The following is a 16,271-nucleotide window of genomic DNA, read 5'->3' as shown; positions in this document are numbered from 1 at the left end:
CTTCTATACTTTAGATCCCAAATTTCATTAATAATAAAAGTTAATACACTACTAACCTGGTTTCATTTAGTTGTTCCAGGTTTTCTCTCTATACAAAGTCTGAAAGACATGAATTCAGATCACTGAAGAGACTATAGTCATATACATCACTTATGGCATATGTTCCATGTTCTGTTGTTAACTGAGAAATGATAGTAAATAACTGGGAAGGAACCTTTCAGGCACATGGCATGGAAAAAAATGGTATGTTACTTTTAGAAATTTTAAAGGCTGCACATAATATCACATGAATGATACAATAGTTCAAGTGGGGAAAAAAGAGCAGAAAAAAAATTCATGTGCACTCTACATAAGGATGTAACTCCTAATGAAACACATTAAATGCAAACATTTGACTTTCACTCATTCATTTGTATTTTTTCTTTTTAATAGAAATTAGTTACTTAATATACATAATGTAGTGTTTGCTTTCCAGTCTAGCTTTTCAACATTCACTTTTGAATCTCATAGGAAATGTTATTCAGCATCACGATGTGGTTTGGTGGACGAAAAGTGTCAACATTAACTGTACTTAATACTAGGCGGAGGGGGTTGGAGTTAATCTGCAGCTAACAACATGGAAAAATAAAAAGAAACACAGACCCATAGTAGTATCACAACATGCATTATTAGACCAAGATTCAAAGTTAACCCAACCCACACAGATTTCTTCTAAGCAGAGAGTACATATGAAAATGGGGTGACTTTATCGAGCTCCATAGGCATAGTAGTAAGGTTCATCAGGGCGGAATCCATAAGCTGTGGCAGGGCGACCAAGAATGCCAACTGACTGGCCAAAGCCATCCATTCCAAGGCTAAAAGGAGATAAAGGAATTATAAGTTACATTTTTACTACACATTCACAAGGCAGGTCAAATAATAAGAGTCCTGAGTTTTACACCTCCAAGATTCTCTTTCTAGCAGTGATAGTGATTTATGTGGATATCATTAACCCTTTTTCTTCAAGTTAATATAGCCATAAAAATGTATATAGTACTTACTTCTAATGATGTGTGTTAAAAACACTGGAAATCTCTATCAGCAGGTACTATTCAAAACCAAATGGAGGAATCTGACCAAAAAATTTTATTTAATAAATTATATATAGATCTTATACCAGAATATGAAAGGATTTTATATGCTCGTAATTATCATTGCTAGGGAAGGATAAAATTTAAAACTGTAGTAAATAGTTTTTAAAATTGATAATATCAGGATGTCCTTTTAATATGAAGATTTAGGATTAACCTGTCATTGGTAGACACATGTAATCTAAGTTTTAGCAGGAAACCCTCACAAGAGCCTGTGACTGAAAAAGCAGGACAAGGAAATCTACAGAATTTGAAAGTCAGCCAGATTGCATCTGCAAAGCCTTCCTTTGATTCTTCAAGGCAAAAAATTATTAAATAGTACATGTTTCTTTTGAGCAACAATTATAAATTCTGGTTAAACTTATTCTAGGGAAATAATAGAAGCCCCCAAATCTGTTTTAGCCTAATAAAATCTTTCTAGTTTATTTCAGTGTTGTAAAGACAGCTTGAAGCACAGATAAACTTAAAGACTATTATTTTTAAAAATTATTACTTGGTCTACCAATAAATTACTTAGAAGACAATTTGTTTTGCAAAGCACTGCTTAAGGACCACAGAATTATCCAACACTTAGCAAAACGGCAAAATATTTATTTTGCCAGGAAAATACGACAGCTATAACATGCTCATGCATAGCTCATGCAGTGAATGCTAGTGAGCTTATTTCCAACCCAAAGAAACCATTTATAATGCAGAAATTATTAGCCTTGAAAAAATGTATTTAAATGATTTAAAGTAATTTCAGATTGCACTAGTTGGAAAGATACTTTTCTCTTTACCAGCAAAATCTCAGTATGCTTAAAATTAAATTCACATTGGTACTAATGTCTCACAATGCAAAATGAGATTAAGTTAAAATACTTCAGAGGGAACTATTAAATTTTTAAGGTTTTATATAATTTGTGTGTTTACTGGGATAGAGCCAAAGAATAAAGTGTAAGGAATGTGTGTGTGTGTGTGTCTGTGTGTGTATATATATATATATATATCACATTGTTCATGCAAATCTACCTCTCAGTGAAACAGAATTTCTGAGATACAATTTTCAGCATTCTGACTGACGTTGGACAAATCAATCTTTTTTGGGCTCCTATCTAAAAAAACTCTGTGTTTATAATTTTTGAAAGTTGCCTTTAGTTTTTAAGTTTGAATTTACTTTGAAATGGTAAGAAAAAGCACTCCCTCTCCTACTCTAATCCTGTGGTTTTATGATGAACACAGTAGGGAACTAGTATTCTAGTGATTCCTTTAACAATGTTTCAGAAATCAACAGAGTTCATTAACTAATTTACACCTGTATCATTTAAACATTAGAGGAAAAATTGGCTGTTGAAAAATTTTCTCCTGAAACACTAAGGCTAACAATACTCATGTATCTGAACAACTCAACTATCTAAGAGTTGATTAAAAAGCTTGGTGACTTCAACTCCTTCCTTCTTAACGTTTCTACTTATTACTTGCTTCCGGCGGCTCCCTACATTTTTAATATCTCCCCTGCAACTGAATAGCAGTAGACTTGGCTACGTTCAAGTTAATTTCACCCTACTCTAGGGCCTATGATGAGATCTCTTTCAAGAACTTGGAAACAAGAGGCACACAGTGGATCAAAGAAGAAATATGCGAAGGCATCTTCAAAACAGAACAGCTCACAGAGAACCTTATAGTGCTAAAACTGTAATTATATATAAAGGAAGAAGACGATCATTAGAAGAGCATCTGTCATCCATGTTAGCACAGGACAAGGAGCTTTTTAGAGGCAATGGCGGTAATACTAATCCAAGCACTTCCTTGGGGAGATGGTGACCTATATATAATATCAAGAGAAATATCTGGCTTTTTTCTATTCCTCATTAAGGAAGGAGACAAAACAGGTTCTTAGAGTCTGAGGCCATTATACAAATTGTATTAGCTCTCCTTTTTTAAATTTCTATGATCAGTAAGCAAACCTCTGATCATTGTCTTCTCCTGTGGCTTCTCAAAAGGGTAAAGGATAAGCTTAGACAATAACTGGAATACCTGATGGTTATACATGTCATTGTAAATGAATACATATTCTATTTTTTTTTCTTTTTAAAAATATACCAGTCCCATTTTGGTAAGAATTAGCACCTCCAAGTCAGTGAGATTAAGACTGATCCTTGTAACACTGATGAGTCTGAGTTTCAGAGCCTCCAAAGCTCAGGTCTTGAACAGTCTTTAGGTTACTGCGGTAAAGTTCTGTTTACGTGGACAATGGTTCACCCAGACACCTGTGTGTATTACAGTGTACAGGACATTATTTAATTTTTTCAACTCCCATAGATGTCATGTGGGAAAAGCTTCCAAGGAGGGAAATTTGAAATTAACTGTTAAAATGAGCTTTTCTGGAATTATCCATCATTTATCACAGATGAACTTGTTTCAAGAGAATATCTGTATCATTATGACCAGTTTGGAGGGTACTTTGACTTAGGTCCTAGGTTCTTTGTATTATGAAAAATCAATTATATTCATATGATTAATATCTTTTAAATAAAATTGACTCTGAAACAGAATAGTCTATTATTTGGTTAGCTAATATGGTGGGAAAATTGGGCTTTCCAGGCTGCTAAAAACCTGAAGACAGATATTCTTTGGGACACTTACTCTACTTTCTCCCCTGGGATAAGAACAAAGCCTTGCTAAACCAGGAGAGTCTAACAGCAAGTATTCCTTTAAACAGACACAGATTCTTCAGGTACATTTTCCTGGAAGGGGTCAAAACCATGAATATAAAAGGGCAGTGGCATAGCAAAAATTGTACTTTCCTGAACCAGTAAGACTGGAGTTAGATCAGACAGCATCACAGACAGTTGCATGCCCTCATTAGGGAACCCTGAGAACCAAGGGAAATGATGTTGAGATATGCTGCACCTGCTATTGCCCTGTGTGACAATTTAGCTTCACATAAGAGCTTATCATATTTGGCTACTTATACTAGAAAATTCCAATCTGGCTTGTGAGTGTCTCTGTATGTACTTATTCTCTTCCTGCTACCCCTAACCTTCGTGAAAATCTGTGTGTCCCTCTAGACAAAATATGCCACTTTTCTTCAGTTACTTGTGTCATTTAGCCTTTGTCCTCAATGTTTAGAACTTATATTTTAGACCTCTGAATTAGAAAAGTACCAAAATGTTTATCCCTTCTTCTTGAAAATACAGAATTTTAGTTCAAAGAAAATGGTTACTGTTTGTTGTGAAAAGATAATTAGGAAAGGTAAGGCCAACAAATCAATGTGCTATTAAGTTTTCTGTCCCCAGAACAATGATTTCTGGGTACCTAGAAAGAAAGAGGATAAATTCTTTATAAGTAAAAAATAATGTTTAAAATTAAATGAAAAATACAAACCCACATCTAGTTTTTTAAATAAGCAAATGTAGAAATCTGATTAGAATTGAGCAAGCAAAAGACTGAATTTTCTCTAATATTTACAAGGCTTCTCACAAAATTTTAACAGCATTCATTATAATTCTAAACTTGAATTAATTCATAGAATGAAAAAAGAAATCTGGACAAGACAAGTGGTGTTTCTCATGCAGCACATTACAAGGGGAATAGCAGCCAGTAAGGAATCCTAGGCACTCTGAGGCTCTTATTAAGTATCTTTGCCAGAGTGGACATTCCTTTAGAAAGGGAAGAAAATCACCTACCTCTGGCTGTTTGTGAGGCTTAATCAGTGCATATTTGTAAAGCACTTTGAAATCCTTGGATGAAAAGTGCTGCATAAGTGAAAAGTATCATCATTATTTATTAAAATTAGATAAAAGCAATACAATTTTTTTCTTCTTTTAAATTCCTTGGTCAGCAATATGAATGCAGAACAAGTAAGTAAAACATTAGTGGATGATACAAAGACAGAGAGAAAGAGAGGCAGAGAGAGAATATAAATTCAAGCCAAATTCTCTTTGCATAGGTTCACTGAATCTTTGACTTGGAAACACTTTTAGAAAAAATCTATTTCGTAATTCCATTCACAGTATCTTTGACAAGATATTGCCCAAATACCTCTTGTCCAAACACATCCAGGAATGGAGTCTTCGCCACTATGTAAAGGAAGTTCATTCCATTTATAAATACATCAAACTATTAGAAAGTGCTTTCTTACACTGAGCTGAAATCTGGTTATATTAGTCCTAGAATCATCCTCTGGAACTATACAGGAAGTCTAATTCTTTATACTTCACAGCCTTTTAAAAATCCATGTCTAATGATACAGTGTCCAAAAATCTTTACCATCACATTTACTCTCTAAAAATCACTTTGATTTTTCACTATCTTAAAGAAGCTGGAATTAATATGATACATACACACACAGACACATATAATTTTCATTTTTAACTACCATGTTGAATTTCATCTTTTCAGTTTGGTCTGTCTTTAGGGATTCTATTTTCCCTAAGACAAAATCCCTTATGACAAAATTTACATTTTTTATACAGAATAGTAATTGTTAATTACCCATATTTTTGGTCTATAAGATTATATCATAAGCTGAGATCTTTCAGGATTGTCAAATGAATGACTTAACATGAACTAATTCTCTTGGGAGGGAATATTTCAGGTTATTATAGCACTATATGAAATAATGTGTTAATTTTCTGGAATGGTTCCAATATATTGTTCATAAAATCAAAACCAGTATGTTTATCCCCTTTTATAAGTAGATAATAAATTGATCATCAGAGAAATTTCAGCTTGAGTTTGATCTGTCATGGGAAATTTAGGTCTATATAACAGCGATTATTTGTACACCCATCCACCCACCCATCCTTCCATCTAACCACAGTACAAACATACACTGAATTCCTACAATGTGTTAAGCATAATGTTGGGAGCCAATGTGTAATACACACACACACACACACACACACATACACACACGGTGCTGGGAAGGGGGAGATGATTAAGACATGGCCCCTGGCCACAGGATTGGAGTCAACCAACATGGAACAAATATTCTAATAATAATAATATGTTGTATAGCCCTATTATATATAAATATATATATATATATATGTATATATAAATTGCTACAATAGAGGAGGGACAAATATTTAAAATAGTGTGAGTGTATATTAGAGTTGCATACAAATTGCTTCAGAAGAATCTAGGAGGCTACAAATGCTTCATAGAAAATATTTGCTTTTAATGCACCTATCATTTCCTGACATTTTTTTTTTTTTTGCTTATTGTCTTTCTTCCCTATTAGAATGTAAGCACCATGGAGGGCAAGGGCTGTCTTATTCATTGCTATATCCCTAGCATCTGGCACTGTGACTGACATGGATATGGCATTTAAAAATTATTTGACTGCATGAATCTTAAGGGACAAGTAGTATTTCACAAGTGAAGGGAGGGAATTCCTGGTAGAGGAGCACCTTGAGCAAGACAGAGAAGGGACTTAAGGACAGTAAATACTTCGTCATGTTTAAAGTCTTAGGTTCATGATGTACACAGGTGGTAGCAAATAAGGCTGCAAAGGGAGGTAAGGACCAGGTTTTGAAACTCTATAATGCCATACTAAGAATCACATGCTTTTGGGGAGTTGTCAATAGTTTTTAAGAAGGAAATGACCTAGTTTGGTGTTTTAGAATGATAATTGTGGCAGCAAAGGGAGTACAGAGGTAAAAGCATGGAGAAGATTTAAGAACTATCATGGCTGTCCATATGTGAAGTAATAGGGGCATTGGCAGAAATAGTAACAACCAAATAAGCTACCTTTTCTCAACAAAGAATAGTATCTTTTCTCTTTTGAAATGCTTTTTTCTTTTTTAAAACTATACCTTTACTGTTGGGAATTGAGAACAAAGGGAAATCTCAAAATTGGACAAAAACTTAAAGGTTGTAGTTAATCAGCTTGAAACAACTTTTGTCCTTTATTATGGGAATATGCTTCAGCAAATAACTAAGAGGCTGTGGTATTCTATGCAGATGAAATCAAATTGCAGAAGTAGCTTGCCTCTATTCAATAGGAAGGACTGGAGTATTCAGGCAGTAGAAGAATTTTTTCTTCATGAAATTCTCATATGAGAAGTGTAGATTGAATGAGATAATGCCTATAAAACACTTAACATTTGTACACTGATATATTAAATCTAGATCTAAAGAGTTGTAGTTTACAGAACCACCACTAGATGGAGAGCTTGTATTACACTTGTGTACATGCAGGTTTTTTAAAGCAAGTTAGCAAATTTAAACTTTTCAACATCCTTTGATAGAATGTGGCCTCCATTGCTTTCTCAGATAATCAACATTTTTGCTTTATAAATATGAAATAATTTAGTTAGAACTAGATAGTTTTATGAAAGTGGGGCCTAGGAAAATGATAGAAGAAATGATGTTCATTATCTTAGACACTGAAAAATGTGATAGTGATAGTACTATTATTATGGAACAGCTTCTAAAATTTTCATTGAACCTATGTCTATGGCCTCTTGTTTCCATACATTTATATGTACTAAATATATATTTTAGGTTGCTCAAAGATATTACTTATTGCTTTGGACTTGAACCTCTGTATTACTGAGAAAATGAAATCCAAGAGCACAGTTAAGCAGTCTTTTAATAAGTTTCAGCAATACATATAAAATTCAGCTGTCATTTGCCATTTAGTTGTCTTTTAATCTTTCATTATGAATGATTATCAATTTCCTTTTGTTAGGATAAAACTAAATGTCTAAAGTATTGTAAAGAATCCATTTGCAGTGAAATCAAACTAAGTAATATTTTTCCAAAAGTCAGGTGCAGATGATATGAATAGAAGGCGGCTATATTTAAAGCACTTAATTTGAGTATATAAAAAAAATTAAAAAGACATCTGTCAGTTCTAAATGGACAAAAACCACCTTGCGGACAGATCCTTTCAATTTAGTTACCACACTGAGACGGTGAAGATATAAAGTAATTTGTACTAATGATGGAAGGAGCATGTGTGAAATAGTCATTAATTTATTCCAAATGGTAAAGAAATTCCATTTCACGGACTCTCCTCTCACTTCATTCCACTTGGACTTTTCTTACTATACATCTTAATCAGCTGTTTAACTCATTTTCAGAGTCAATTTCAATGATTATAATTTTCATGTTGAGAAGTTATGGTTGGTACTTTTTCATATTATGTCGTCACTGAATTACATTTACTATTCCTTTTTATTTATTTTTTACATTTTATGGTGTCTCTGAGATTCCTGTATTAATTCTAGGTCTTGAGCACCCTAACTCTCTTGCTTGTTGGATCTGATAGTTCTCTTTCATTACAGTCCTTTCTTCTTGTGTTCTGCAATTTTTTATTGTTTGTTCAACTTCAGGTTTGTTTTTGTTTTTCTGTTGCACTTTAGGCTGTGGATATATTTCTACAGAGTGGTTCTATATTTGTTATAATATATCAAAGGCCCTTGGATTATCAGTATCCTGAATCAGACTGAGTGTTAATTTCTTCACTTGAGGGTCCCTGAATTAGATGTCTGGTGCAAATTCTGAACCCACTCACATGCATGGAGCATGCCTGTGGTTTCTCTTTCTCATGGGTGACTCTCTTCCCTTATCTAGGGTTTTAAGTGGACAAGTTTTGTCCATGTCTCTGGGGTGGTGAATTTGTGAATTAAATTAATCTAGTCCTCTTTTCGACTAATGAGAAAAAGCCAGCCCTTTGAAGTTCCAGGCTTGATATAAGGAACTCAGGTCTTTCTTACTATATTATTTAACCTAAATCTAGTTCAATACTCCTGTGGATTTTTTTTTTTTTTTTTTTTTTTTTTTTTTTTTTTTGGCATTAGGGAGTATTCCATCTCTTTCCAGTGTACATGGCCATGTATTAGTCTACCATCTTGGTGGAAGTCCTTTCCATTTTACTCTTATTATCTGCTCTGCACATTCAAGGAAAGAATTTATAAACCTTGTATCACTGCTGCTCAAAAATAGGCTTTCTGGAAGAGAACAATGACTTGAAAGAAATAACTGGGAGCCGCTGAAATATTTTTTTCTTTTTCCTTATTTGTATACTCTAATAGGTGCCAATGGAAGTTGTCAAATGTGATTATCAAGCTGAAGTGCACATTTACTCAAACCTGTTATCAACTCAGGCTTTTTACTGCCATCTTTTAATGAAGGTATGCCATCTAAGTCATCTTTAACTTAACAGTTCTTCAATGAGGTACAAGGACTTTTTGACGTTGGTAGTTCTGTAATATCAAGCAATGCCTCATTTCACACCAAAAATTCAAATTATGTGAATTTAGATGCGTAAGTAACCTTTGGGTCAATAAACTGAAACATTAGCATCTCCTTTGGATAACTGTTTGTCTGTTGCTAGCTCAACATTCACATCATCTGTCATAATACTTTGGTTTTTTAAGGTAGAAAAATTACTGCTGTGGGCTTAAAGTAGGGAATATCGTTTAAGTAGCAACATTTTCTCAGTGATAGTTTAACCATACTGTTTGGTACTGAGTGAGTTAAAGTTTGAACACCACAACTAATTACTATGTAATGCTAACCTTAGTTGCTGGTTCATTTTGAGACTCTTTAAAATATGAACTGTGTATTTTACCCCTATGCACTCTCTTAATGATTTGTTTCTTTAGACTGAAATCACTTCCAGCCATCAGTTATACTCTTGGTCTCTACATATGCACTTCTCCAAGTACAAATATTTCTTTTTCCTATTGGTCTGCCAGCCCTGTCAGAGCAAATTTCACTTTAAACTAAATGCTATGATACTTAAAACCTCTTGGATTACTCAGGCTGCTAGTGTGATCTATGACCTTCCAAGAATGACAGCTGAACTTTCCAATTTGCTTATACTGCTTGGGGGACTAGAAAGCACATGCCAAAGAGGAAAATGCTTCTGATGTTGAACAGAGAGGAAAGCTCTTGTAAGACGTGGGGGAAGAAGATTATTAAGTACTAAAAAATACTAATAAGAAATGAAAAGAAACCAAACATTCTGTAAAGTCTAAGACCTCAAACATAATTCAAAACTTAATGCTAGCAGTAAAAAACCTTTAGTCCAGTTAAAACATGAATAATTACCTTTAGATACTGAAATTCAAGTACTAATCAGAATCTTAAAGTGGTACTGTACTATCTAAATGAACAAGTTCAGGAGAAGGAACAGAATCTAAAATTATCGTGAGTACTATACAAAAGAGACTATATCAACCCTCCATCTTTCGTTATAAAACAAATTTGACATGTGGACATAATCAAAGGTAACATGGCCATCTAACACTTATCCGATTCCTACTGACATAATACCAGTCTCTCTTAAATGAAAAATTTCTGTCAGATTTTTGTTAAAACTCATGTCTCCAAAGTCCTTAAATAAATTATACAGTTTGATATATTTTTGAAACCTTTCTTTTTCATTTACTACCTCCCATAAGAAGTAGACCGATGTTCATCTTTAAAAAAATCTCAAGAGGCTATCAAAAGTAAGAAGCTTAATTGTCACACTCTAAACTTACTCATTTATTTCTCTCTCTCTCAAAACATATTTAGGCTAAATAAACTGCAGTTTTCCTTTGATAGATAAAAATCAAACTGGTTAATAAGTAAAGACACTTTTTTTAGCAGCTAAATCAAATGGAGTGGTATTCTAAAATCAAGGGCAAAAACATGAATAATAGAAACTATATTTAAATACAATGAAGGACTTATTTTTAAATGGCATGTAAGTTTGAAGATTTGATTCTAAAATAAATTTCTACTTTCAAATATACAAAAAAGGGCATTTCCCTGCCTTATTATTCAGATTTCTGTGGAGCAGTGTTACAACATATTTGATACCTTCAATCACTAATTCAGTATTCAATATAGGTCAGATAAATATTTAATAGTTAGTTAGTGTCCCCTTGAACAATTTAAGAATCCCAGAATACTGTATAATCTACTAGAATTGCATTCAGCACTACAAGAATAGGTACTAAAGTAAATTTCTACCTTTAAATTTCATAAGCTTTCTTGGTCCCTGAGAATAAATTTAACTTACATTATAGGTCTATAAAAAAAGGCAAATTCACTTCCTATTTAGGTCTAAGGCTAATTTTAGATTGTTAAGATACGGAATAAATGATTTAAGTCATTCTGATCAACTGGGTTATGTATCTTCTAATGATGAGGCATGTATTTGCACGTTATCTTCAAAGAATAGGACTAAGCACCCTTTGGGCAGACATTGTGTTGATACCCAGTAAATTCAGTGTAGACTGGTATGTAAAGATAATGATTTTAACAATTATTTTCTGGCTTATGCCCAATCACCACATTTTAAATTAAAATTACTTTTTTCAAAATGACATAAGGGAACACCATATTTTTTCCTTTACCATTAATATACATGAACATTGGTTAAATATGAATTTAACCAATAACTCCTGAATTTTATTCAAGTTAGTGGGGCACAATGACCTCAAACGCAGAATAACTAGATGTTATTTTTGTCTCTACTGATCCAACTTATTTCAGTCAATATCTGTAATATTCTTTGTAATTTCATCCTTTGTAAAATAAGAATAACAGCTATCCCTTTTAACAGCTCTATGTTTGAGATTACTATATTTCCAAGTCTCTTACAAGAATGGTACAGACATCCTTTATAGTATATGCTTGCTGCTATTGTTATGACATGAAAATCATGATGGAGCCTCCCTAAAAATGCTTAGGAAATTCTGGCTCTTGCCATACAACCTAGAGTTAAGAAATACTTGATCACATTTGGCATGCTTCTTATACATGCTTTCTGTTTGCCTTTACAGGACTCTTAAATAATTCATAGTGATCTATGCCTATACATACATATACTAATTGTATCACTAAAATAATGCAATGGTTAATCATATCTTCCTTTTACCAGTGTGAGATGGGTCTGCTTAAATAAGGAAGATATTTAATTGAAACTTTGCAGATTCTATGTCATGACTGATACCAATGACAAAACACTTTAGGGATGAAAAATAACGTTTTTTTTCCATCTTATTTTATAATCATTAAGTTTATTTTGAAAGTAGTAAATCAAAGGTAAGATTTTTAGTTATCTTACACAAATCATTACTTCCCACATTGCACAAATTCTTGTATTCAGGTTTACTATTACTGTTTTGGCTTCTCTTAGAAAAGCACAGGTCGTGGAAATGCTTAGGGTAGAATATTTTTATTCTGTGACGTTCACGTTGTCTTTGGGGTTGGGTCAACCTGGCAATCTGGGATTTATAAGCAAGCCAGGCAACTATGAGGAGAATTCTTCAGGGAAACAAGAATGCAACATATATTTTTGAGATTATCTTCCTACAGGTAGATTTTAGGAAGTATTACAAGCTAGCTTAAAGGTATATCTATATTGGTAACTGCAAGTATGTAGGACAAGGAACAGTTACAAGTTGATTCAACTTAATATGACAATGGTACCCACTTGATGATAAACAGTACCTCTTCTGTCCCCCAGACTTTAGAGGAAAAAGGCAAACTGCAACTGTAAGAAACTGTAATAACTTTTTTCCCCCCATAGTGTATATCAAGAATGAGTTAAATTCTAAAAGTCTGGTATTTATAAAGGCCTTAAAATTCAGAAACCTGTTTTTAAAAAACTTTCTTCAGACTTACAAGAATTTCTATTTATTTATTACCTTACCAGAGATCTCAACATGAAGTCTGAACACCTATTTCAATACCTATATAAATATAGCTTTATGGAGTATCCCATCAATTTGAGAAGATGTAATTTTTAAGTTACAGTTGCAATTTAAAAATTTACTTGCCTAACTATGTTCATACAATCCTCCTCCCATCCTTTCACATTTGAGGGGCTCTAAATTAGCCACTTGATACTGTCCATACAAATCTGGATTCCTTTTAAAAATTGCTTTGCCTTTTAATTTCTGACAGACAAATATGAAGGTGCTTTGTTTTTGGCTTGAAAAACCTGAAATGGAAAGAATTTCTGAAAAAGTGGGATGTAATAAGTTCAGATATAATTTCTTTTAAAGCTAAACAGAAAATAGGCTTAATATATATACATACATATACATATATATACATATATATAATATTACTTGATATAGAATGCTGACTTATGTCCATAGAAGAGAAGATATACAGGAAGTCATTAATTATGTTCCTGCTTATAAGGCTATTTAAAACACTATTTAAGATCTTTAAGTGAATCAGAAGGGTACAAGAGAGCATTTGTTGACTGCCTCTCTAGTCTAAAATGAGATCACAGACATATGTAATTTTTACTTAAACCAACATAGTTATAACACAGCTTTTACATACAATGATTAAGTTTGGTTATAAAAGTATAAATAAAATTTAGAAAATTACTAATCATTTTTCTAATATAAAAAGTAGCATTTGAAATAATCTGTATTATAGGTATCACACTCTTTGAAAGAGCTCTGAAATTTATTTAACTCATGGAGGCTCTAAGGAGTTTTGAGAATATTAAGAGATTTGGATTAACACTGACTATTAGACTATTAACCTAAAATTCCTACAGATAAAATCTACAGAATTATATTTCCTAATTAATCTCTTTAACTCCAGACATATCTTTTATTTTCAAATAACCATCAATGGAGGTATATTTTTCTTTCTTAATGAAAACACCTGATTCATTATTGTAATCTAAAACACTTCCAAATATATTTATAATAATTCATCCATAGCTATAATGTCCAAGTTAAAATAAATTCAAAGACTAAAATGTTTTGTCATTCGTTCCCTTAGGAATAAATGTCTGTCTATCTATTACCTATTATCTATCTACGGAAAGGTCAGTTTCTACTCAGTAAACCTTTTGTCCATGAGATGGGAGGCATAAGACATCAATATTTACATCAAACTCCATGAACAATGGCACTCTCCAAACCTCATAATTACTTAAATTACATTTCACAGGACACTGATGTGTTTCTAAAGAGGCAGTATTTCTATTATAAAGCCAGAGCAAGCTGCTGTTTGAACTAATCCTTCCAAAATGCTTTCTATAATGAAGTGACGGAACTCTAGTGAATTACAAGACCATTAAAGTGCAATGTTTTACTGAACAGCCTATATGATTCAGGGGGATGTATTTGAAAAGTGATTCTCTGTCAAATATTGCACTGCTTAGCTTAAAATAACATAAAACCTGAATCTATGCATCCATGTACTTTTTCCTATGACAATTCACCACAATATCTAATTAGATTGTGCCTTTTCTGCCAGATAAGACTAAAGATCTGTACTATTGTAACTGAAGTAAGTTAATAAATGACAACACTCCAAATAGCATAACCTTAAAAAACTGGGTTCATAATTTAAGATAATGTGACATTCTTTTCTAAAGATAATCAATTCTGCTGCCACTTAAACTTAAGGACAATTCAGAATAATGTTTGAGATGTTTATTCCACTGGAATTGTAAATATATGTATATATATATATTTATCAAGGTGTGAGAATAACATAAAAGTGGGCAGGCAGGTAGAAGACCACTATTGTGTTAATACTGACAATGTACTTAGTATTAATTCCTTTTCTAAGCCTGATAATACTATTATCCCTAAATATTTTCAAAAAAGAAACTTGTAATATAATAGAGTATCATAAATAGGATGCTTTAATTCATTTCAAATGTTGTATTTTAACCCTGGACTATATCTCAAAGGGAAAGGGATTGTTTTTTTAACTGATTCCCATACCCCGAGATCCCATCCAAGTGCTCATCAGTTAAAAAGGTTACTGAATAAATGAAGGATTTAAGTATTAAAATAAAACATTAAATCCATATTTAAGTAAAAGTGAAAGTAAAGATTAGGAATATCTTTTGGAAATAATAACAAAATAAAAATACCCAACAGCATTTCTGATATAGTTATTTATTGATTACCAATAAGTCATTAGTGAAGATCTGGTAATAGGAAAGAAACTATATCAAGGACACTATTCATTTTAATTATGCTACAGGAATGCTATGAGACAATTAAGACTAATAATTTTCATAAAATTCTAATTATGGCACCATCCCTTATGTAATTTCAAAGAGTGCTAATGCTAAATAACTTTAAAAATCCTTAAAACAAATTCTCCCTGATGTTTAAGTATGGAACCACTCTTCCAGGCTAACAAAACTGATGAAAGACTAACAGCAAGTCAGAAATGGGATTGACTAAAATTATCTGATTTCTAAAAATATATTCTATTCATTTTTCTCCATGAAAAATTTGTATTCCAAATATTTTATAACTGTTGGAAAACAGTTATTTGGCAAGTCTAAATAGTCAGTTGGATATTGCTATTGATAGTAAGAAATTTAATACTAATCATGTTTTTTTTTTCCTTTGTGTGGTGAACCTATGATTTTTCTTCAGGTGAGATGAAGAAATTACATGGACTATTAGTGTGATTTTACACACTAACTTGTAACATTGGGACTTCATTATTTGGAAAAAAAACAAAAATTTTTTTGTGAGTTGTTCGTACATTCAGTATTCATGAGAACTTCTTAGCATATTCAGTTAGATATGTGTTAGTATAATACATGAATACTAAGAATTTCTTAACTGGATGTTAATTAACTACAAGGACAAATGCCTTCATCAATATAAAATGCAGCAATTCAGAAGACAGTTTTTAATCCTATCTAAGTTATTAGAGATTTTCCCATGTTATAACTTCCTGCCACCAATTTTATAATGCAAGATTGTCAAGAACCTCAAAGGAAATATTCTATAAAACAGCAAAACAACTGTAGAATATTGTATTTTCATGTATTCAGTACTGGTTCCACAAAGCTCCATAAGATCTAATGCCCCTCTCCCCTCTCTCTACATATTATTGCATATTTAACAAATATACAATCTTGATTATATACTTAACAAATGCTATGCGTTGTAGATTTGAGGGCAATACTGAAATAACAGACTATTATATACCAAAATAATAAATTATAAAAAAAGTTAAAAGTTAACACTGAAAATAAAATAAAGCAGGGGAAAATGGAGCAAGACCCATCTGTATCTGACCACTTGCGTTGACCTTTATAATTCATTTATTAAACAAAAACCTAGTGAGAATCTACTATGTGCCAAACACAGTGGATACAACTTTGAATAAGATAGTCAAAGCCCTTGTCCGTCTAGAGAC

General features: G+C 32.5%; 1 protein-coding gene across 3 annotated transcripts in view; it reads right to left on the bottom strand.

Moving 5' to 3' along the window:
* Window positions 1–256: 256 nt before the first annotated feature.
* The window catches only part of KIFAP3 (kinesin associated protein 3), a 194,726-nt gene continuing 178,711 nt past the window's right edge, over window positions 257–16,271 (bottom strand). The window contains exons 20-21 of one of the 3 annotated variants that reach the window (XM_037825375.1): window positions 4,799–4,867; window positions 257–854 (exon numbers count right to left, since the gene is read on the bottom strand). In XM_037825375.1, coding sequence (XP_037681303.1) covers window positions 4,822–4,867 — 46 coding nt within the window. In that variant the 3' untranslated portion in view covers window positions 257–854; window positions 4,799–4,821. The remainder of the gene's footprint in view (window positions 855–4,798; window positions 4,868–16,271) is intronic. The other 2 variants (XM_037825376.1, XM_037825374.1) reach the window with 2 other exon arrangements.

The sequence above is a fragment of the Choloepus didactylus genome, chromosome 2 (assembly GCF_015220235.1).
Source record: "Choloepus didactylus isolate mChoDid1 chromosome 2, mChoDid1.pri, whole genome shotgun sequence".
In the NCBI taxonomy this organism is placed as follows: domain Eukaryota; kingdom Metazoa; phylum Chordata; class Mammalia; order Pilosa; family Megalonychidae; genus Choloepus; species Choloepus didactylus.
This window is presented reverse-complemented; position numbering and strand designations above follow the sequence as displayed.